Raw genomic sequence first — 23,390 nt, 5'->3', positions numbered from 1 at the left:
AACTCTGTTGCTTACATCCTCCTTGGTATTGTTCTGTTCCAGCTATTTGTTACTTAAACATCCACTATACTGAGGCAGTGAGAAGCATTTAAATGTCCTGCAGAATATGGCCCTGCTATCCTATTCCTGATCTTGACATATACAAGTGAAACCCAAGATAAAGATCACATAAAAATAACAGTAAGGTCAGTTAGTTCTAGGTAGGGTAGAAAGGAACTCCTTTAAACATTCCTTATGTACCTGTGCCTGTTTCATACATTTAGAGCCAAAGGCCATAAAATACATGTAGAAACATTTAACACAGTTATTTATCACAAATTCATGAATGTTCTGCATGACGGGCCTGTCTTGTTTCATTTCCGCAGGCAGACAAGCCCGCTTCTTTGTGTATGTACAGTTATCAGTAATGTAAAGTCTACTACACCTAAATCTCTTTCCCTTTTCTGTTTGTTTCTCTTTTTTCCTTCTTCTAAAACTGGAGGAGGGAGGGAGGAAAACCTAGTCTTGAGATTTTCCTGCCTTATGGAGCTCTTAGATATAGAAATAGCTCCATGATATTCTTAACCTCTTTTTGCAGAATGTGCTGGAGCTGAAGGTCTGTGATGAAGACACAATCACCAGGGATGACGAACTCTGCACAGTTCTCTTTGACATAGATAAACTCACTGTAGGACGTACTGTTCGAGTGAAGTTCCAGCTGAATCCACAGGTGAGCAATGGAATTGGTGAGAACAAAAGGAAATTCTTTCCTTCCATCTAAATATAATCCTTTTACAGTGTTTCATTATAGGAATAACCTCCTTACACTGTATTTTGCTGCTATTATAAGAAAGACTTAAAAGCCCTGCATGAGTATTCCATGATAGTTTTTGTTAAGAACAAATCTCTATGCTAAAAATCCAGGATGGAACCAGCTAGAACTAATTACCTGGTGCCTTAATTCTGAATATTTCTGACGTGTTTGTTGGTTCTTGGTATGAGTTCTGAATTTTCAGCCACTTCAATATTATTAAAGCAGTTGATTCTTTTTGTGTTGGGAATTAAAATCTGAAAAATGACTGTTTTAGCAGAATAGTAGTTCCTATGTCTGCATTCTCATACGGCATTTAGATTTCAAAAAACTAGTTTTAGTAACTGTTTTTTCAGTATCTTAAAATTCAATATCTTCAGTTGGCACTGTGGGGTTTTTTTGCAAATTATTCTTATGTTCTGGGGATTTTCTTAAGTTCTATTCTGAATATGTATTTTACAAATTATATGTAACTGGGGAGTTATGTATGAAGAAAAATAAGTAACATTCCTTTCTTTTTTCTCTCTCTTCAGACACGTGAGGAACTGGAGGTGGAGTTCACATTGCAGAACACGTGAGTAGACTCCTAATTCTATATAAATTGTTGTATTCAGTATAAAAATAGTCTGGAAAGCTGGTTCATATGGGACACTTCTTAAACATACAGTTTCTGAAAGCAGTATCTAGATGTTTTCATTCAAGTCCAGTAAACTGGAGTTTCAGAATACATATTTTTAGATTTTAAATATCTGAAAATGTCATTTTTACCCTGTTTGATCGCTGCCTCCTGGACACCAGCTTCCTTCTGTCCTCTTTGTCATTGGATCAATACACAAGGAACTATGAGGACAACTACAACATTAAGGAAGTTTTGACCCTTAGAAGAAGGAATGCCAAGCCTAAATGCCTTATGTCACCCTTTCTTGGGGAATATGGCTTTTCAAATCCAGAGCATTATAAAATGCTCTCCTGTAAGTTGCTCTATTTAGCTCATCTGGCTACACATGGGGAGCTGTGGTAGACTTGAGTATCAGTTCCAGCAGGGAGAGGAACTAAACATTCTGCATAAAGAAAGGAGCAAAGTTCACCGTGGGAGGCTGAGGACTGAGGAAGAACCAGGAAAACTGGAGGAGCAGCACTAGCTTCACTTGGTAGGCTTGGAAGCTGTTGGTGGAGTTTGACTGTTTAGGGGATGTGTTTGCTTCAGGTAATTCATGCTGTGGAGAAATCTGGGAGCCTGGCGCTCTAACTGGAGAGGGCGTATGATGCAGGGTCACGGGTATTCTAGTCTGTCTCCATAATATGCTTTATGATTGAGGAAGTTACTTGAGAGGATTTCTGTTACCAATTTGATCCATGTTATTGGACTGAAAGTGTTGTTCAAACAACCACAGAGAAGGGATGGTACTGCTGGGAGCTTCTCAAGGCATTCAGGGCACTTCAGGAGGCCTAGCAGGACAGTAAGTTGGTGGAGAGTTTGAATAATGTGTTTATTCCTGACAGAAGGGGAAACTGGGACTTGCTGGAGAAAGGGCAGTAGCTCAGTGTGATGAACGGAGAAGGAAAGATCTCCCAGTGTTCACATGCAAAAAACCCACCAGAGATAAAGCAGTCGCAGAATCTCCTGTTACAACTCATGAAAACTCACCAGGGTGGATTGTTTGTTGTTTACTGTGCACCAAAACTGGCAGAAGGCCCAGAAACAGCAAGACAAATGGTGCTTATCACAGCTTAGGAATGTCACAAAATCAGTAACAGCAACAGGGAAGGGAGCTCCAGTAGATATCCCAAATGGCCTGCCTACAGTCTTCCTTCCTCTGCAAGTTAGAGGATGGCTTGTGGAGTTGGTGCGTAGAATCATACTCTAGATAATCCTGTCTTTTGATGAGGGACATCCAGGCAGGTTGTCTGGCTTGGATGTTGTGCATGAGTGGGTTTGCATATGGGGTTGGAGGCTGGAATTTTTCTTGGAGCATGTGCGTACCAGCTCTGTGTTCAACTCTTCTCTTGGACCTTGCAACCAGTTGCCTTTTCCTGGAGACACATTCAATAGACAAAGTCAGAAATTTAGCAGTTTCTGCAGGTGCTGAGTAGGAATTCTACTGCTTGGAAAAAGATGGTTGGGACTGTACAAACAAAAAGGAACCTGGGCAGTTCCAAGGAAGAGGTTTTAAAAAGAATCACAGTCATGGCTCAGTTGCTACAGCAAGAACACTTCTGATCCACTTTTTTCATTTATAGTGTGGTACCCAGGTGATGAATGTAAGAGTTGTGGCCTGAAGAACTCCACACGCAAAGGGAAGAAATTGCTGTGTCATAAGTTGGCCAGGGAGGGCATGTTCCTGTGAGGTCCCAGCAGGGCTGAGAAAAGGGAAGATACTTCTCTAGGAAAGTGGACTTCTTGTCGGAAGGCAGATAAACATTTCTCCTATTATCCCTCCTTTGCATTTCTTGCATATGTGTGGCAGTCAATACTGTTCTGCCCATCAGTCGAGCCTGGAATAAAGGTGTAAGCACATCTGAATTGATTAAATATTGTGATCTTGGTAGGGTATTGAAAGTGGTTTTTTTCCCCTCCACATAGAAAAGTGTGATATCAGGAGTAATTAATGAAAGGGTTTGTGCACTAAAATTGGAGACAATGGATCACATACCCTGTAATAAATGAATGAGCCCTGAAAAGGTCTGAAAGACTGAACTGAAGCAGCTGAGATGGGTCACCAGAAAGCTATGGACCAAACCAATCCCTCCTGTGTTGAACAAGCTCAGCAGGTTTTGGCAAGGGTTTTTGGCATTGCTGGGTGGGAGAAGCGTTGACAGAGATTAGAGATAATTTTCAGAGGGGGAGAGCCAACCATAGTGCTAACAAGAAGTAACAAGTAACAAGTTAGCTAACAAGCTAACCATGCAGGACAGTTTCTCAAATCTGGTATTGTGATGGGAACAATGAGAACATACCTTTTTTTTTTTTTTTTTTTTTGGTAAATATGGCAGTTTATCTCTGAAATGAATAATTATTCCTACCAGCACATTTTGTCTGACACGATTTATCTGAAGTAGTTTTTCATTCCTTCCCCATCTTTATTCCGGACTTTACCCATTGCAAGATTTACTATATTAGCCTGTTCTTTCTTTCCAGCATTTCAGACAAATAATATCACACATGAAGTGTAACCCCAGGCCAAGAAACTTTCCTGGGTTGCACCTCCGATAGTGGCTTTGTCACTCTTATTTTTGTTTGCCTATCGACCTCACTGCAAAAATTGTGTTTTGTGTTACTTTTACCAAAAAACATTGTAAAAAATTCCCTCATGATACACTGGTGGGCTGTATGAAATTGGTTCCCACATTCATTCCTGTTATCTTTAATTTAAAATGGAAGAAAACCTTCATTTTGGTAGCTTGGTTTCCACAACTACAAGACGAATACCCTCTCTAGTTTTGCCTCGCTCTTATGCCACTCCTGCAGTACCTGCAAATGCTTACCTCTCTGCTGCCACTACCTGTGGCAGGCACTGAGACACACACGTTTGATCCTTACGACATAGAGGAAGGCATGCTCCTTCCTCCAAGTGCCTTTTCACCAGCAAACAAGCCAAGGGATTGCAAACGCCTGCCCAATGTTTTATGGGCCCATAACACGAGCCCAGCTGGCGTGAGAGCTGCTGCCCTCAAGCAGCAGTGACAGAAAAGGTAAGGTCATTGTACACAGGTTGCTGATTTGCATACTTTAATGCTTTTGTGTTATTTTCTGGTGATTATCAATGGTAACATGGACTTTCTCCCTTGTATTTCCACTGGTAGGGTCCAGCAACAGCATGAGCCACTACGAGTTGCTACAGGGACGGGGTCCCGCTGGACTAGGTGGCTTCGCTCACTCAATATCCCCCTCCCCTCTGACTTCTACTGAAGCCCACACCTGATATTGAGCGGCCACAAAGAGACTTCCGATGAACTAAAAGGTATTTTGAGTTTTCAAGAAGAGGTCTGAGTACATACCCAGGGTATTTGCTGGGTCTGCTGATCATCTTTTTGGCCTTTTTCTGTCCTTCAGATGTCCCAAGTTGAGGAGGTGCATCTCAAACAACTCTTAGAAGAATGAAGGACCACTCTTACACAACCTTTCATCTCAGCTCCCCGTCCCTTTTCTTTTTTTTCAAATGTGAAAGACAATGTTTAGAACAAAGCCCACTTAACACAAATAAATGTAAATAGGTGTACAAAAAGTTGTATAAAAGTTAAATATTAATTATTGAAATATGGCAAAAGCATGATTTTTAGAAAATAAAAGTCTTTTTTTCTTTCTGTAGTTCTGCTGTGTTATTTTGAGAAATTTTCCCCATGTGTTGGGGGGACCAGCAGATCATGCTAGCCATTTGTTTTTGGCACTGCTGCGGAAACTCTCGGAGTAGACTGAGTCTCCATCCGTCGGGGGCCAAATGTGCTGTTCATATTTGTGTTTGTAGCAGGAAGTCACAGGGCCTCAAGGAACACTGAAGGCAAAAGTTTTAAGTCGAGAAAGATGACAACCAAAGAATCTTTGGGGTGAATAGAGTTTTCTTTATTGAAATAGTACCATCCCCCATGCTTCTCTTGGGTCGTCAGAAAGCTTGGAAAAGTAGCCTGCACTATGTGGAAGCTACTAAAAGAAGGTGAAGCTGGATCTGACATGAAAGAATTAAAATTTTGTACATAGGTATCAAACAATCCAGATTCTCTGGTGAAATGGATCACAGTAGTCTACTCTAAATGCAAACTGTAATATGAGAATCTGTGTGACTGTAACTTCCCACACAGTATTGCCTGTTTCATTATAAGTCACGCACGATCTAAAAAGGAGAAGGTGGCAGTTTGATTCATACCAGGTGTTGGGAAGTGATCCCTGGGTTCACAGAGTCCACTGCAGTCTTAGGCACCCCTTCAATAGCATTTTAGTGGAGAAGTATGTCCAGGGTCTCTGTTCCTGGCTTGCCCTGCCACAGGCCATAATATGCTCCCAATTCTCATAGTAAAGCTGAGGTCTGCATTAAAAAAGGCCATAAATCACAAACTGTGATGGAGGAGAGGACAGGACTGTTAGTATGTGTAACACGGGCTGTCTAATAGCAGGTTGGTCGTTAGGGAAATTACCAGCTAGTCCTGAAAGTGGATGTTATTCAGTGCTCCAAAGATAGGGAAAATACTCAAAGGTTCCTGCCAACCTGAATAGTAAGAGCTCTTCTGCACTCAGTTCAGCTGTGTTTCTAGCCACAGCTGATTTCCAAAGCTTCAGAGAAAGGTGAGTGCCTTTGCTGCTCTTAAAACAAGTGTATGGATCACCAGCTTAAAAAAAAAAAAAAAAAAAAAAAAATTAAAAACATCTGTCTTCTGTTGTGGCCAGCAGGAGCCTTGAAATTCAGGATATAAAAGTTGTAAGTGCTGTGTGGAGAGTAACCAACAAGTGACAGCAGCTGGGCTTCCTTACAGCAGCGGCTGCAGAGGTAACACACCAAGAGGGACATCTCAGCCGTTGGTGCTTAATTCCTGTGTTGCTCTGGTTCTTCCTGGGAGCCTTTCAAGCTGTTCTGTCCAACAGTGCAGGTTCTTGCACCCCGTTTGAAGGTCATGCTTTGGACCTCCTAACTATCAGCCTAACTTTATACTTTGCTGATACCAATGCCTCAAATAATATTACACTCTACTGGATATTTACATCCATGAAGAGCCATCTTTTCCTGTCTTTCCACCTTCATTTCAGCAGGTTATGCAGGCTGAGATCTTTTAATATCCACCATGCTGTTTCTCTGCATTCCTTAATTTTTTTAATGATGTATTTGAGCATAGTGACACCATATGTCATGTAATGTTACAACTATTTGACTACAAAACAGTAATTAAGTGCAAAAGTTTGTGTCTGAAACAAAAATTGAGTGGTGTTTAAACCCATTTCCCTGCATGCAGGTAGTATTTTTTGCCCATTCCTGATGAATGTTCTTTGAACTCTTTTCAAAAAAAGATCCTACAAAACTCTTAAAAATTCTTTTTTCCAGTGTATAACTGGGTTTTTTTTGGGTGGGGGTGGGGGAGGTGGGGTGGGTGGTGTTTTTTTGGTTTTTTGTTTGTTTGTTTGTTTTTGTTTTTTTTTACAGTAAAGCTTTTCCTGAGTGTTCTGCACTGTATTTAGCCAATTCATATTTTTCTCTTAAAGGAAAATACTGTTTTGGAAATGAAACTTTAAACTGTTATGAGCTTTGAAATTTTGGGAGAATTCTTTGTCATGGGAAATTTTACAAAGCTGTTTTCATGTGTGTTTATACCAAAATCTAATAGTTGCGATAAACCTTCTCTTAAGATGGATAATAACAATGTCATTCATCTGATCTTAAAGAAAGCGTATTGCCTGGTTTCAGCTGAGATGAAATACGTACCTCAACTATATAACTATGTGAGACTACAGAGTGCGTAATCCATAGCTTGTAAAATCTGAATAAACAACTCATACTGTCTGCAGCAGGCTGAGGAGTTGGTGCTCAATCCTTATAATTTTATGTATATATGTATTCCCTTTGGACTAATCTGAGTTATTGAGATACTGTATGAATTTACATCTGCAATTTAATAAAATGGTAAATTATAATCTTTAATGAGACATTGCCTGATTTTTATGAGGGAAAAATATTTAAGAATATAAAAATTGGTGTTTGCAGTATATGAAGCCTGTTCTACCCCTAGATGGATAAGTGGAAACACATCTACACATATAGTGATATATTAAAATCTCATGTGTGTTTTGCAAATCACTTTATAGAGGTGAGTACAATTTCTTCCACCGTTATGGTAATTTTTGGAAAATTGTGGAAACCTAGACAAGTGTATTAGATTTTCAAGTACAAAACCTTGGGTCAGACTATGTAATGATCAAAACAATCAAGATGGATGTAACAGCCTCCAGCTCTCCTCAAGCTCAGTATGTCACGTATCAGAATTCATTACATGGTTTACTAAAGCAAGTATGAAAAACCACAAGAGTAAAAGCCGATTTCATATTCTGTCAAGGGTGGATTGAAAAACTTGCAACTCAGCTTACCATCTAGAACTATGCCTGATAAAAGCTTTAAAGTTTTTTTGAGTGAGAATGTTAAAGTCAGAAACGTCAAAGTTAATGGGGTGAAAATGAATAATGTGTTAACTCATAGACTTAAATATTTATCTGAGTTGTCCCACCCATGACATTATATTTTCTGTTTTATTTTTCAGTCTGGATTATCCTGATGGCATTATTACAAATGGAGTCCTAGTGGTAATGTATATTTCTTACCATCTTTCCTGTGCCTGCATAACAAGTATTCATATTTTTAACTCTGTAAACTTTGAGCTGTGTCCCAAAGCCAGTACTATCAGCCACACTGTCCTACTGAGAAAAAGGACCTGTTGTTGGCACTAAGGATCACTGTTTTCCCATCACTCCAGTGTAGTGCAACCTTCTGCAAAGGCATGCTGTGAGGCTGCTTTCAGCATGCATGTGCCACCTACTTTCTTCTTTAAACTTGAATTTCCTACCCGTTATTCCCACATTGCATCCAGAACTATCAGGGCTTAATGAAGAAAGTGATAAAACGCTCATAAGAATAGTCTCATATCTCAATATGCCTATTGTTTTTAATAGGTCTCATCTTCTTTACTTAACTGTGTCTCCAGGTTCAAGCAGCTCATGAGTTGTTCCTCTTTCAAACTCTAGAAAAAAATAATGTCACTATTGCCCTCATGTTATCTGAAGACAGTAATAGATAATAATTGTGTTGCTCATTGATCACCTAGAGGGGTTGCTTGAGAACAGTATGAATCACTTGCAATGACATTTACACTTCTCTCAATTGTCATTTATCCTGTCTTGCTACAGGCACGTGAGGTTTCCCGTTTGGAGGTTAGAGTGGATACAGGGAAGCTGAAGCAGCAATCCACAAGTGAGGTTATTGCTTCATTAACCTATTGTTTTTGTGTTGTGATTCAGTTGTTATAACAGATGTTGAAAAATTAATAATCTGTTGCGCATGTTACTCTAGCTGTATCACGTAATACTTAGTTTCGTCATGCCCCACCTTGCAAAAAGATTGTATCTGTCAAAATTCAAGTTAGTCAAGTATTTAGTTCTCAGGCAAATCTTAAAGTGGTGCAAAAATAGAGCCATATATGCTAGAATTAAAAACTTGGAAAAAATTATTAGCTCTGTTTATCGCTTGTTCAAAATGAAAATTTTTAACTAAGTTGGATCTTCTTTTAAAATTATCTTATAATTAAATTAATATGTAGAAATCTTATCCTATATGTTTAATTTGGGTTTGAGTATGTACAAAGTTTCTGCATATTCAGGGTTCTAAAAGAGGGTTTTTTTCAGTTGCTTGAGTAAAAAAAATAAACTTAAGCTCTTAAGTTTAAATGTAAAATTGTATCAAAGGGGTCTGCATAAAATGCAAACCACCACCAAATCAGGACTTTGTCTGTAAAATGTAGCTCTAATAAATATAGAAGAACTCTTTACTAGTCTTTAAGTTCATTTAAATAAACAGTAGCTTGTTGAAAGCTGCTCATGGGGCAAGACTCAAAAGATCATGGCTGTTTCAAGATAATTCATGAACCAAAAATTGATCTTCAGGAAAAATTGTAGCAATGGCTGAGTTGCATTATAGGAAGATTCAGACTGAAATGTAAAATGGGGAGGAAAGATTAGTGACCTAAAATTATATGCCTCTTGGCCCTTATCTTGCAATAGCATACGATCTCTCTGTTAACGTAAAGGCTTTGCTGTACAAGAAACACAGCCTTTTGGTTGAGAGGTTGTTTCAGTTTTGGTGACATGAGGGCACATGTCAAGTAGTCTGCTTGATTTTTGGGTTTGAATCATTTGACTATTGTAGTGGACACAACATACAATAAAATGTACACAATGAACCAGAACAGACTGACGTCAAAAAAATGACTCTCTTATTCAATGTGAATAATCCAAAATGCCTTTAAACTGACACTCCTTTAAATCTAAATCTTGGTTTTATTTATTCATTGAAAGCACCTACCAAATAGCACACTACAGTATTTAAAAAATACGTGATTTCTGTATATTAATGATTCATACAGATCCACCAAGATGTTTTATATCAGTTTTCAGTCTGTTTCGGCCACCCAAAGTCTACTTAATCATCGTGGTGTTAGGAAAATTGGACAAAAAGCGTGCGGAGTAGAAGCAGATTTTATTTATTAGTTATGTGTGTTTGCTTGGAATAGTTAAAACTCTCTTTGTTCCCTGCCTCTGTGTTTAGACCAGGAGCTTACATTTACAGTGAAAGGATCTCATGAAGGAAGCCAGAAGATTTTGCTGGACTCTGACCCCAGCCTTAGGATCATAGTATTTCACTGCGTCATAAATGACCAGACAAGACTGGATATCACATTACCAGAAGAGGTATGTTCCCCTTCTATATGTTATCAGTAACCTCAATGAAATTAGAAGAAGAAAGTAATGTAACCAGTGAACTGAACTAGCCCTCTTAGTAGGAGAAGTTCTAGAGATGATAAACTTTTCATGTGCACATTCCTACCACTTTTTACATTGTTTCAGCTGGCAGATAAAAATGAAACGGAGAAATCTGGGGTCCTTTCTTTCCCTCTGAATTCACTCCCTTTGCAGAAGGAAATAATAGTAGAAGAGGTGAGTGCTGTGAACCTTTTGAAATAAGTATTTTCATAATGTGCTTAATATTGTCCTGCTAGAAATAAAGTTACCAGGTGAACAAAATCACTGTGTAAAACTGTACAGCTATTTTTTGAAAATGTTAAAAAAATTAAGACTGTCATACTCACTTTTAAGGAAGCAGGTGTTAATAATTCTAATAATATGAAAATCATTGCAAACCTGCATCCCAAAATTAGAATTAAGTGGTTTTAAGGAACAAAAATTATGGTCATATGCACATGTATTCCAAAATTTCTTTTTGGGTATTGGGGTAATTCCAGAATGGCTAGGAATTTAAAAAAAAAACAGTCCAGAATACCAGCTTAATTCAGCTCTTAACTTGTCTAAATATGATATTGAGAGTTCTTTTGTATGTAATTTTTTTCTTTTTTTTTTTTTTAATAAGGTAACTTGTCTCATTTTTGTTGCTTCTTCTAAGTGTGCACACTGTGAGCTGGTGTGGTGTAACATGCAAGCTTACGGCATGCTAACTGCCCCAAACAGACAGGCTTACTAGATAAGAGAGAATTTGATTCCAGAGCAGGGAGTGAGACTTTGGTTAATTGTACCAAAATAATGTCCTTAGCCATATGAATTATTATTTGAGAACCTCCTCTCTTACTGAATGAGTCTTGTCTGAACTTGAAGGAAAGAAATGTTTCAAAATTTGATGTTAATTAGCTTTATTTTCTGTATTTCTAGGATCATTCCTTTGACTTGTGCTTGACAGCAAGAAAATGGTAAGATAGCCTCTTTTTGTCCTATCATCCAGGATTACTGTAAACTAGTTATCTAGGTTTTTTTCTATGATAGGTGGAGAGATGAACACATGCCGCGTGAGTGCCTTGTCCTGTACTCACGTGGTGCCTGAGGTAAGTGCAAGTCTGCTGCAGTTACAGGATCATGCAGTTCAGTATGAGTTTATAAGCCCTGGTAGGTTTCTTCAGAGCCTATTTTATGACTACTATTCTTAGACATGAGTAAAACTGCACTACTCACATACTAATTTTTTTTTCCCATTTATGGCAACAGTCAGATCTGCATAATGACTGAAATAAATTCTATTCCTCTTTAACTTTGCAAAGTCACCAAAACAAACATAGGGCAGCCTGGCTTCTGCCCCTTTTCCTGCTTCACTGAGCAGAATGGGAGCTGGGACCTGAGCAGCTGCACCTCTACCTGCCTACTCGCAGGGACAGAATTGCACCAGTGATAGGTAAAATGGAAGACAATGAGGTTTTGTGGTACAGCTGAAAACTTCATATGGTTCACAGCATCCTTAGTATGGGATAATATACAGAAGGGAAGCAAGGCGGATGTTCAGAGCATGGGAGCAGTCTGTGCAGACAAAATTCAGATCATATGAAGAAGAGCTATCTGCTCAGTTTCAACCCATAATAAAATATATTGAAATGTAAATCTAGGAGATACAGGTTTATAGAGAGAGCAAGTGAGCAAGAGAAATTTTAATCTACCACTAAAAGACTTGTTTTCTTTTATAAGTTCAATCATTTGACCTTATTCTGTTTTCAAAATTAAACTGTGATATACCAAATTTGCTGGAGAACAGAGGTTGCTAACATTAACCCTTGAAACATTTGTGTTTGTGAAATATTGGCAAAAGTAATGTTCAGGATAGAGTTTGCAGCCACCAGAGGGTGATGTGACCCGAAGATTTGGTCAATATTGAGTCGTCTTCTCAGTAATGAGTATATTTGTGTCGTTGAAGGCACAAAATATTAGTTGCCATTTGATTGGTTTTAGTACCTTTTTTTCTGCAAATTTTTTGGCTTGTGCTTCACACTTCTCAAGGGAGAAAATACAGTGTGGCTGTCCATGTGGAAAAAATCATAGAATCATAGAATCGTTTAGGTTGAAAAAGACCTTTAAGATTATCCGGTCCAACCATGATGATGGATATTGTTATATATTTGCAGAATGAAGTTTGCAAATGCTTATCTAGAAATCTGTTCAGCACACAGGTGAAAGGCTGGATTTCACGGGATAGAGGCTGAGCAGGTGATGCTGCAGGACTTGCTCTGCAGTTCAAGTTCCATCACACAGCTCATTAGGACCTTCACTTTAAATACTGTTAGTGAGCTGTGAAAACCTGAGAAGAGGTGATGGTGGCATGATGTGGGTTTTCCAGGATGTCATGGTAACAAAAAGGAATGGATACAGCAAAAATTACTCCTGAAATTCCCCCTTTTGGTGATCTTTCCCTGGCTTGTGTGTCTTGTCTTTGCGCCCATGTTCATCAGAAGTCTAAAGCACCTTGCAAACTTCTCTTCATCCTCACTACTACTCCTTGCTGGCAATAGAAATGCTTCTTTTTCTTCTGTTCCTTGATCAATATGCAGACTTGGAAATAGTTTGTTTTACAGATGGTTTGTGGAGTTTACTGACTACCTGCCCTACAGGTCTTGAAATCAGCTATAAATGACATGTGCATTGATTTGTCCCATTGTCTGTTCCAGCTCAGGAGACCTGGATGTGCGTTTGGGGTTTAGTCTGTGCATGGAAGAGCAGGACTTCCTGCGGAAAAGGAAGAAATATGTTGCTGCTGCTCTGAAAAAGATTCTTCGTTTGGAGGAGGATCTGAAAGAGCATGAGGCAAGACAATAGAGTCCCTGGTAGCAACTCCTCTCCAGAGATCGGGGCCTGGCTCACAAATTGAAACCACAAACAAAAACCCAGCTTAATTAATCCTGCTGTTCTAGGGCAGGCCTGGCCACCTAGGGAAAGAGATGAGCAAGAGAAGCAGTAGCTGGTTCATGCAGCAGAGCGGGGAAGGCAGCCCCAAAAACTTCTCAACAGGTCCTCAATTCAACACATTCCTGTTTATTCTTGATATTGCTCATGGGTCTCAGGAGGAATATTTATAGTGGACAGACATGGAACAGCTGGGAGATGCTGCCTGGGAAATAGTGTACCTTAGCTCAGTAACAGAGGCAAGGTGGTGCTTATGGCATTTGTGAAGGATTTTGAGGGGAGGAAGCAAAAATTTTCACACAGACATCTGAATAAAAGTCCTTTGGGTGGTTTCTGCAGCAGAAAAGGTGTATTGCTGGGAAAACTGACTACCAGAATAAAACTATCAGGCTGGAAAAGAAGAGTGAATCTTACAGCATCATTGGGTTGTATAGATGAAATAGCTGATTAAAAGTGTAGCTTTATCACTGTAGCCCCACTCCTGCCTCCGTAATTCAGTCATAAGTTTTGTAACTGCTTATGCCTAGCTGGGTTGTTGAAAATCAGAGAAGTACAAACATACCAACACCAAGAATCCTCTTGAGCTGACAATTAAAAGAAATAGTGCTGTCAGTAAGGTACAGATTTTTAAAAAGTCATATTTTAGATTTCAGAGCAGAGAATAATACAGGAAATAAAGTTTTCAAGAAAGCTGGAAAGAACATTTTTATGTAGCTGTCTAAGAGTTTCCTGACACATGGAAAAGTGGTTGAGGTGGTAAGACCAAAGCTGGCTTTTGAGAGGGTCTAATTACTCTGGCTCTACTATTCATGTATTTAACTTTAAAACTGTGGAAATAAATCCCCTCTACCTTGTTAAGTCACTTACATTTGAACTGGGGGAAAAAAAAATCGTTTTAATTTTAATTCATAATGAAAAGGTTAGAAAATGTAAAAATCAAAATATAACTTTTTGAAATTATCCTAATTTTAGTTAACATGATCAGACTTTTCCTCATTATTATTTCATAAAATTTCCTGGATTTTAAGTTCTTAAAAAGTTTATGGTAGGAAGAACATCTATTTTGGTTTTTATTTTTTTTAATTTCATAGAATGGGAGAAATATTTTCTTCAAGCTCTATTCATTGACTTTAGAACAGCAGATAGCTTGATGAAATTAGAAGCTAATACTTAAAAGGTATAAATAGATATTTTTCCATAGGGCATGTAGGCAACCACACAACCCAAGATACCAATGGAAGCAAAGGGTGTACTTGATCAGAAAAAGATTGAGAAGAATAGTCTGTTTCTTCAGTTACATTTGGACCTTGGAGGGGGAGAAGCTCTATCAATGGTTGTGCTTCAGGACATAAAGTAATTAGTGGCCTGAGGCCAGGAAGGCTTCAGCTATTGTGTGGTCTGGCTGATTACAGGGTGCTGTGTGTTATTCTGAGACACTGGTCATTGTTAGAGGCAGAATCACGGATCCCTAATCTGCTCTGGCATGGTAAATCCTGTATTTTCTATGGCAGCTTCTAATAATACACTTTGAGAAGAATTCCAGGGTGATGAGGTTGATTTTCAATTATATATTAAGTAAACAACCTCCTGCCCACCCGGTCTGAGTGGGTAAGATAAAAGCCTTCCTTCTCCCATCAGTCAGGTGGTGGCAACAGAAGCCTTTTGCAACAATCGCATCCTTTTTGCATGAAATAACGTCACTGCTTGTATCAATGCCTGTAACCTGTTATCTGATTCCTGCAGTAAGAAGGATTGCTTGTCTCTAATATATACATGGATTTTGCTCCTTATGCCTGGCTGTGTTGAACAGGTGCCGGTGGTGGCCATCACGACAACTGGGGGAGGGACGAGATCACTGACAGCGATGTATGGCAGCCTGCTGGGTCTCCAGAAACTCAATCTGTTAGACTGCATTTCCTACATCGGTGGTTTATCGGGTACCACATGGTGAGAATGACCCAAACAAAGTTTATGTTTGCGCTCTCTTTGCCTAACACTGTTGACTATTTGTACACCACCATCAGCTTATATGGTATTTAGTGAATCAAAAGCATTTCCACTTCCCCCACAATCTCCTCTGTGTTCATGTAGAGCAAAGAAACAAGACATACTAAGAGATCAATTGTCACATTCATCAGCTGCTCTTGTCACCACACTGACAAAGTCTATGTCTGATATTTTCATGTAAATGCTCTATTACCTTTTCATATTTTATCAATTATGCCTTAGACTGAATGCAACGAATTTGTCTTTAGACTGGAAATTGAAGAAAGATGGGAAGAAGAATTTATGCCTGCCATTTGCTGGTTATTCTCACTTCCATTTTGGATTTAGAGTGCATCTCCCTCTGGTAAAAGGTGTATTTGGGGCTAGTGGAGTTAATACTGTTGTAGACAGTCCAACAAATGACGCCAAGTTACTGACCTCAGAGAGACTGCAGCTATGGTTGCTCATTATAAAGTGCTCTCTTCTCCCAGTGAGCATATGGCAGATGATGTCATATTTAAAATAACTTAAGTATTTAATCATGTGGGTTTCATGTAGCTCCACTCCTCTACACCTTGTTGGAAGTGGAGACAGGTGTTTTTGCACTGACTGTGTATCAGTCCTTTATATAAGTACAAACCATAATGGCAGGTTTATCTAAGTATTTGCCAAAATTCTTTTAAGTTCTCCATATGTATGCGGAGGTCTGAGTGTACCTGTCTGTGTTATGATTTCAAGGAGACAAGTAAGAATGATTGTACCAGGACATGCCCAAGACCCAAGAACTGCCCAGTTCTCTCACTGGTAGGAGCCAGTAGTGGATACTGGCAACAAGTATGAGACTAGAGCAAACTAGTAGTGACTGTTCCGTAGAATACTTCCCACCTTCCAAGAAATGGATTTTCTGAGGACTTGTGGAGTCTTTGTGTTTAATAGCCTTGGGTGGATTTTTTTTCTCTGTTGAATTTCTCAGACCATTTTTGAGCCCACACTAACTTTTATCATCAAAACCAGGAAAGCTTGGAGGTTTTGTTTGCTCTTGAAATGAGAGTATTTAAGGTGTATTTAATTTTCAGTTGTGAACCCCGTATGAATTGAGAAACAGGCAAGCAGGTTACACAAAAGTTCTCTGAAGCTAAACCACAGCATTGGTTCTCTTTCATTATTTTCTTCTAATGTTTCTTCAGGACAATGGCAAACTTATATGAAGATGCTAATTGGTCACAAAAATATCTGGAGGATGCAATCAAGGAAGCTCGCAAGCAAGTAACCAAATCCAAGATCTGCTGTTTTTCTTTGGATTGTCTTAAGTACTATTATAATGACCTGATGGAGAGGACTAAAGAAGGACATAATACTTCTTTCATAGACCTTTGGGGGCTTGTCATTGAATCCATGCTACATGATAAGGTATTACTCCTTTTTTCCAGAAACCTGATGAACTTCTGTAGCTATAAAGGAGAAGAAAATAAACCCTGGGATGCCATTCAGTACCACTAATGCAAATAATTAATTTAGTGGTTGATTAAATTCTGTATATGCAGATCCATTATTAAAACAGTACGCTTGGTATAAAGTGAGGTTATCCTTGAACTGAAGGAGCCATGGCATTGCAGTCAAAGGTGTTCTTTCTTCTTAAAGAAAGAAAAATCCTGAGAAAAAATTATTTTGAAATGTAAACTAATCACTTTGGACATGAAATATTCTGACTAGAAGAGGCACTTAAAATTTTGAAATAACTTCACTAGCATAAATGAATATATGCATTTATAAAATGACTTAGTTATAGACTGCATGTGGAGATGGTTGAAATAGCAGGAAAGACCATTCTGTAAACATGTTATCAAGTTTAAAGAAAGAATGATAGAAATTTTGGTACTTCAAAAATAGTATGAATTAAGTAGTTTCCTTCTGGTTTATATACGAGGAAATTTTAAATGGTCATGTGCAATAGAATTTATTCTTGGATATGAATATATTTGCAAAGTATATTAAAATATGGTAAACTCTGTCCCCTGAGATCCAGCCAAGGAAAGTACCTTACCCTTCAATTAGCCACATATTTCTTCCTGGGAATGTTTTTTTCCCTTGCTGAATCTACAGTCAACCTCTCTGCATATCTCAAAATCTGAGAACCCATACAGGGTGTAGCTGCTGTTTATGGGATACTTGCCAATTTTGGAATATCCCATGGCAGATATTTCTGTACAATCCAGTGAGATGAGAATGGGAAGGAGAACCTGGATAAAGCTCATAATTCACACTATATTATTTCAAGTGCAAGTTGTTTTTCACTTCGTTCCATTAACATTTTTTAATCAAAACCAGAAAGATGAGCATAGACTCTCGGACCAACGACAGGCTGTGGATAATGGTCAGAACCCATTGCCCATCTATGTGGCCATCAACCTCAAGTCCAGCTATAGTGCTCAGGCATTCAGAGGTAATGGTTATGATCTAGATTTCTTAAGAAGTCTATAATTTAAGTAATCTGCCCTAAGACTAAATTCATGTAATCAGCTTTAATAATACAACAGTCCTTTCATTCTAACAGCAAAAAAGCCCTTTTAAAATTTTCACGTAATGGTGACTAACACTTAAAAAATCCAAACATTTCTAGTCTTTAGAATCTGAGTTCTCTACACTGCCAGAAGCAAAAATATATTTATACCACAGCAGATGCCAAACTCACAATTTATTCTGGTCACAAAAACCTTGTAACAAAACTAATTTTTATGATGGTTCCACGTGGTCTTATTTTGAACAATTAAAGGGAAAACTTTGAATTTTGGGGTCCAGTGGCAGGAAAATCACTATTTTCTCTAGTATTAATTTTCACAGTGTTTGTTTAATATGAGCAGCTGAGTACATGACACCAGGTGAATGCTAAGCCCTCTGTCACTGGTACCCTTAAGGGAACAAGTTATAACTGAGCAATACACGCCTTTTGGGGTATTATCTGCACAGAGCAGTTATGGTTTCATTTAGATGAGGGCTTTCCTGCTGGAGATTGCTGTACCAAAAGATGTATATTCTCTCAAGGCAATAGTACTGCTATAGCTAGGGAACAGCATATTACGAACTAGCCAGTGTCTTTCTCATGATTTGTTCCTGCTCTCTAGTACTTTTCTGTTTAGCAGTAGTTAACACATTATTGCCTTTTCATGATCTGACTGCTGTCACCGTAGAGTGGCTGGAGTTCACTCCTTATGAAGTCGGTCTCCTGAAATACGGCGCATCTGTTCGCGCAGAACATTTTGGAAGTGAATTCTTTATGGGAAGGCTGGTGAAGAGGCTCTCAGAGACTCGGATATGCTACATGCAAGGTGACTATTGCTTAGCGGGAAGGTGGCCTATTCAAGTGGCAGCCGGCGTGAGTGAGCACATGGTCTGTGGTGGACAGCCCTGGGAAGACACTAGCAAACAGGTTGAGCAGGTGTGAGTTTGCATTAGCAAGGACATACTTAGGAAGTATGGCCAGAAAGATATCCATCCAGACGGAAAGGAAGCATCCAAAGGGAAGGACTGAAGGTATGTATCAATTAAAATTCTTCCAAGACTACTCCATCAGTTTCTATTCTCTCTTTCTCATTACAGGCATGTGGAGTAGTATATTTTCCATAGATGTGATGTATGTCTGGAATTTGGCTACTGATTCAGAGGACTTCTGGTGTAGATGGACCAGAGACAGAGTAAAAGATATTGGTGAGATGTGTTTGTGTTGGGTTTTTTTGTTTGTTTGTTTTACTACCAGTATATATTGCTTACATTCTGTGCAGAGGTCTAATGCTTAAAGAGATGCTGTTGAAGTCAGGGGGAGAGAGATGAGGAAACCAGAGCAGAGATGTCGGCTAAGAAATTTTTCTGCCTGATTTAGAACAACTAAACTGTGCTGCTTTTGGCAAAACTTTGGCAAAGCTGTGCCTTTTTGTGAAGGACATGCAGACACAAAACCAGTCTCCAGCAGACACTTAAAAATAATGTTGTATTAAGAACACATCTTAAGATTGTTAAGTTAGCATATGGTCCTCCTTAACCACTCATACAGTCAGTAGAGAAAACATCTCTTGCAGAGGGCTGTTTTCTCCACAAAACTGCCCACGGAGAAAGCTTGCTCTTGCTGTTAATTGCACAAGGAGCCTGGAGTGACTGGCCTCCTAACTTAGCTAATGTTTGCAGCTGGGTGATATTCACAGGCTTTCTGAAGGTGTCCTTTGCAAAAGCCAATGTTGTCCTCCTGTATGTTTTGGGACTCAGCTCTCCCCTGCACCACACGCTGCAATAGAGGTGGGCATCGTTCGAGGAAGCCTGGAGTGGGAGGTGGTGCTGAGTGCCTGGCAGCTTGCTGCCTGCAGGTAGCTGGCATTTAATTCACTGTCTAATGCTGAGTTTTATTTGGTAGTATAGATCTTAAGAGCTTATAACTATGATGAAATTGCTACTCTACCCTTGATTGGTTTAGTGGTGGACTTGGTAATGTTAGGTTCATGGTTGGACTGGATGATCTTAAAGGTCTTTTCCAACCTAAACGATTCTATGATTTTATGATTTACCTTCGGGGTGGAAGATGGTGACGACTGTGTTTATTAGTTACTAAATTTTTTAAAAAATATTGATAATTTCAGAAAGCTGCCCTAAACTCAGAACTTCATCTTTCCTTTTTGCAGAGGAAGAACCCTTTCTGTCCATGAATCCCTATGAGGTAGACACATGTCTATTCACTCCCTCAAGCGCCCTCTCCTCTGCTCTGCGAGATGTCTTAACAGGACGCCCAACCATTGCACAGTACCCCAATTTTATCAGAGGCTTCCAGATGCATAGCAAGTACCTGGAGAGTGAAGGATTTTCTACCTGGAAAGGCACAGTAACACAGCATGTTTTTTAGTAACATTTTGAGGTTTAGGTTTCGGAATTCATTTAGGATTTCCAACAAGGAGGAAGAGGCAAGACTGACTTCTGAAACGCCACTTCTCCCTTCCACAAATGGAAGACATAGAAGCCAGATTTGAACAGCATTTCATTTTTTTTTTGGGGGGGGTTGAAGGGTGAAATTGAATTTGGTTGTCTGGAGATGGTGTTCCAGTGGACAAGGTGAGCACAGCCTGAGGAGCCAGGAGGGATCTCCCTTTTAGGGCCAAAGCTGCCTGAGGTGTCCAGGAAGGAAGGAAGGAAGAAGTGGTAGTGTGTCACTTACTCCTGTAAATCAGTGCTGCTAGTGAGTCAAAGGAAGGCAGGGAAAATGGGGGGCAAAATTCTCCATTCTCCTCTCTTTAACTCTCTGCAGAGGAGCACTCAGTCTTGTTTTTTATGTGTTGTAATGAGAAATGTTTGTGTTTCAGACACAGTGATAGACTCTTTCCCAAATAAACTGATGGAAACAGCAGACGATGAGCTCTCCCTGGTTGATACTGGTTTTTTCATCAATACCAGCTACCCCCCACTTTTGAGATCAAAGAGGGAGGTGGATGTCATCCTGCATTTGAATTACAGTGGAGGGTCCCAGACACTGGTAAGAAAAGCCATGGTCTCTGAGATCTTTTTCCTTCACGGTCTTTTGGTCTCTAGCACTCATCAGTTAAACCAACTAATTTTCCAGTACCGGAATGGGAATTAGATGTTTTTTATTTGATTTATTGTTTAGATTATTAGGTGATTTATTTCTCAGTAAATAATAAGGATATTAGAAGACAGTGACGGATATAGGCATTTTAAAATCATCAAGATCTTCACTGCAATGGATCCAAATGTTTTTGAACAGCTGACTGAGGAGCATTCTGGAGCTCTGATACTGGTTTTGGTTATCCTTGAACTGAACAAGTTACAGAGGCAATGGAAAGTCCTGACAATATTTTAACAGATTAAATGAGAAAACCTGTGTGTCTCTGGGCCTGTTTATCTCATATCAGTCTTAGGGAAATGTACTGGCTGATGATGGACTTGATTAATAATGAAAAATAATATAATTAGTGTTGCATATATAATGAGAAGAATATAAAAATAAACATAGGCTTATGGTAAATATAGCTGTTAAAATTTTGTTTTCATGAGGTCATAAGGTACGTTGATAAATTTCGTAATAGGGAGTCATTATCAAACAATCACAAACTATGCAGAGGACAGAAAGATTGGGAAAGTGGTAAATAATGTAGTCAAGACAATGACGCAGAATGAGCTGGACTGATGTGTTCCTTCTCCATTCCTGCAGTTTCTTTGCCTTCCCCTTCTGAACCTGTTTCATTGGAATTATAAAATCAGTCCTATGGCTTTTGGCTCCATTTACAAGCTCAAAGAAAGTGACTGTTTTCTTGTTTTGCCTAAAGCAATGCAGAAAATAAGATAAGCTGTAATGTGTAGTGTGGTTATGGCTGTTTCCGTCTGAAACTTAACATCTTCCCAGAGGAAGATTCAAGCCTTAGAATGTTAGCTGCTGGAGTCTGAAAAATCCAGGTCTCTGGATCTTTTTTGAGTTTTGATTCTTAATATTAACATTATTTTATTCGTTCATCCAGCCTCTGGATCAGATTGCAAAGTACATCTCGGGGCAAGGAATTCCATTTCCCAAAATTGAGATAAGTGAGGAAGACAGGGAAAACTTGAAGGAGTGCTATGTGTTTGAAGATGCTGAAAGTCCACATGCTCCAACAGTGCTTTTTTTCCCCCTAGTAAATGACACCTTCAAGAAATATAAAGCTCCTGGTAAGTCATCTGTGGCTAGCAATTTTAATAAAAAGTCACTTGCCTAGTGTGTCCTCTCCATTTCATATCTAACATCGCTCTGTCATCTCTGACCTTCTTTCCAATGCTGGCATTATCAGTCTCATCACTGTCAAAAATAACTGGTCTGTGTCAGTATGCCTGAACTGTGAGAACTCCAGAAACTTTCCTAATACATTTGAGATGAAAATAGGCATTGACTCCACAGGACTTAGAAGAGCTAGTATGAAGGTAAAACTCCCAAAATACGTACAGCATGGGTGGTAGGTCCTCAACACAAGCTGTTTTACTCTACAGACATGGACTTGTTATGCACCACTGCTTGCAAACAAAGATGGAGGCAAAACCTTCTGGAGGTTTTGGTGGTAGCTGACTCATCTGGGTTTTGTTCACATATTTAAAAGTAATGTCCCAGATTGAAAGCTGAGTGGACAGAGATCTTTGTTTTTAATATGAACTATGCCCTCTGTCTGAGTGCCATCATTTCTCCTGAACTTTCTGTGAGAGAGTTGTTATTTCACCCAGTACAAGAGTACCTTGTTTTTCTTTTGCTTGCACTTTTCTAGTTTGGGTTACAAAGACTTTGTGTTGTCCACGGACTAGTCTACAAGTGCTGCTGCTGATAACCAATCTTGTTCTCATTCTCAGCTCTTTGGGTTTATATCATTTTTGGACAGAGGCTTGATCCAGAGGCTGACGAATATGGTGCTGCTCTACTACTCTTACGTCCCTCTGGAAAATCATTTCTTTCCCTCCAAATCTTCCTTTTCTACCTATAATTACTTAAATGACTGATATGAGCCACATACTGCAGTAAAAGCTTATTGGTGCATCTTCTTGTGATTTGTCCCTCAGGTGTGGAAAGGAGTCCTGAAGAGATGGCTGAAGGCAAAGTTGATGTCTCCACCATCCTCTCCCCATTTACAACAAGGGAAGTGTGTTTCAGTGAAGAGAATTTTGACAAACTGGTGAATCTGACTGATTACAACATCCTGAATAATGAGAAGTTGATTATTCGCGCCTTGCACTTGGCAGTGGCACGGAGGAAGCAGCGGAATTATTAGCCACTTCCCACTAGCTTCAACCTTCCATGTGGTATTTCTTGGGTTGTCTGTTATCTGGTGAGATCAAGATGTTTGATGCTTGCCAGTGATACTTGCAGTAGAAATCACATCATCCTGAGAATGTGCTGGACTCCAATTCATCCTATTTACATGACTGTTCAGAAGAACAGATTGGAATTTACCAGTGATTTAATCCAAAATGAACTTCAAAGCAGCAAATTTGTGTTTAGTTTTGTTACCTTGTTACTTTACCAATTGATATATATATATATTCCATATAAATTAATATAGTGTTGTGTAAGATAATAATAAAATATGTAGCACATTAAAATGTGAATCAAACCAGTATTTATATGGTTTTTTTTCTGTCTGGCAAAACAGCAATCCCTTGAATTGGAATTTCTCTGGTAAATAGCTA

At 39.1% G+C, this 23,390-nt stretch overlaps 1 protein-coding gene across 1 annotated transcript in view; it reads left to right on the top strand.

Moving 5' to 3' along the window:
- LOC104029349 (cytosolic phospholipase A2 epsilon) overlaps positions 1–22,972 on the top strand; it is a 33,480-nt gene extending 10,508 nt beyond the window's left edge. Inside the window, exons 5-21 of the mRNA XM_075713150.1 lie at positions 578–709; positions 1,324–1,364; positions 8,027–8,069; positions 8,670–8,733; positions 10,084–10,226; positions 10,383–10,472; positions 11,199–11,236; positions 12,974–13,109; positions 15,019–15,155; positions 16,382–16,604; positions 17,523–17,637; positions 18,383–18,520; positions 18,792–18,899; positions 19,862–20,053; positions 20,534–20,703; positions 21,704–21,890; positions 22,764–22,972. Coding sequence (XP_075569265.1) covers positions 578–709; positions 1,324–1,364; positions 8,027–8,069; positions 8,670–8,733; positions 10,084–10,226; positions 10,383–10,472; positions 11,199–11,236; positions 12,974–13,109; positions 15,019–15,155; positions 16,382–16,604; positions 17,523–17,637; positions 18,383–18,520; positions 18,792–18,899; positions 19,862–20,053; positions 20,534–20,703; positions 21,704–21,890; positions 22,764–22,972 — 2,166 coding nt within the window. The remainder of the gene's footprint in view (positions 1–577; positions 710–1,323; positions 1,365–8,026; positions 8,070–8,669; positions 8,734–10,083; positions 10,227–10,382; positions 10,473–11,198; positions 11,237–12,973; positions 13,110–15,018; positions 15,156–16,381; positions 16,605–17,522; positions 17,638–18,382; positions 18,521–18,791; positions 18,900–19,861; positions 20,054–20,533; positions 20,704–21,703; positions 21,891–22,763) is intronic.
- Positions 22,973–23,390: the final 418 nt, after the last annotated feature.

Source organism: Pelecanus crispus, chromosome 6 (genome assembly GCF_030463565.1).
Source record: "Pelecanus crispus isolate bPelCri1 chromosome 6, bPelCri1.pri, whole genome shotgun sequence".
Taxonomy (NCBI): Eukaryota; Metazoa; Chordata; class Aves; order Pelecaniformes; family Pelecanidae; genus Pelecanus; species Pelecanus crispus.
This window is presented reverse-complemented; position numbering and strand designations above follow the sequence as displayed.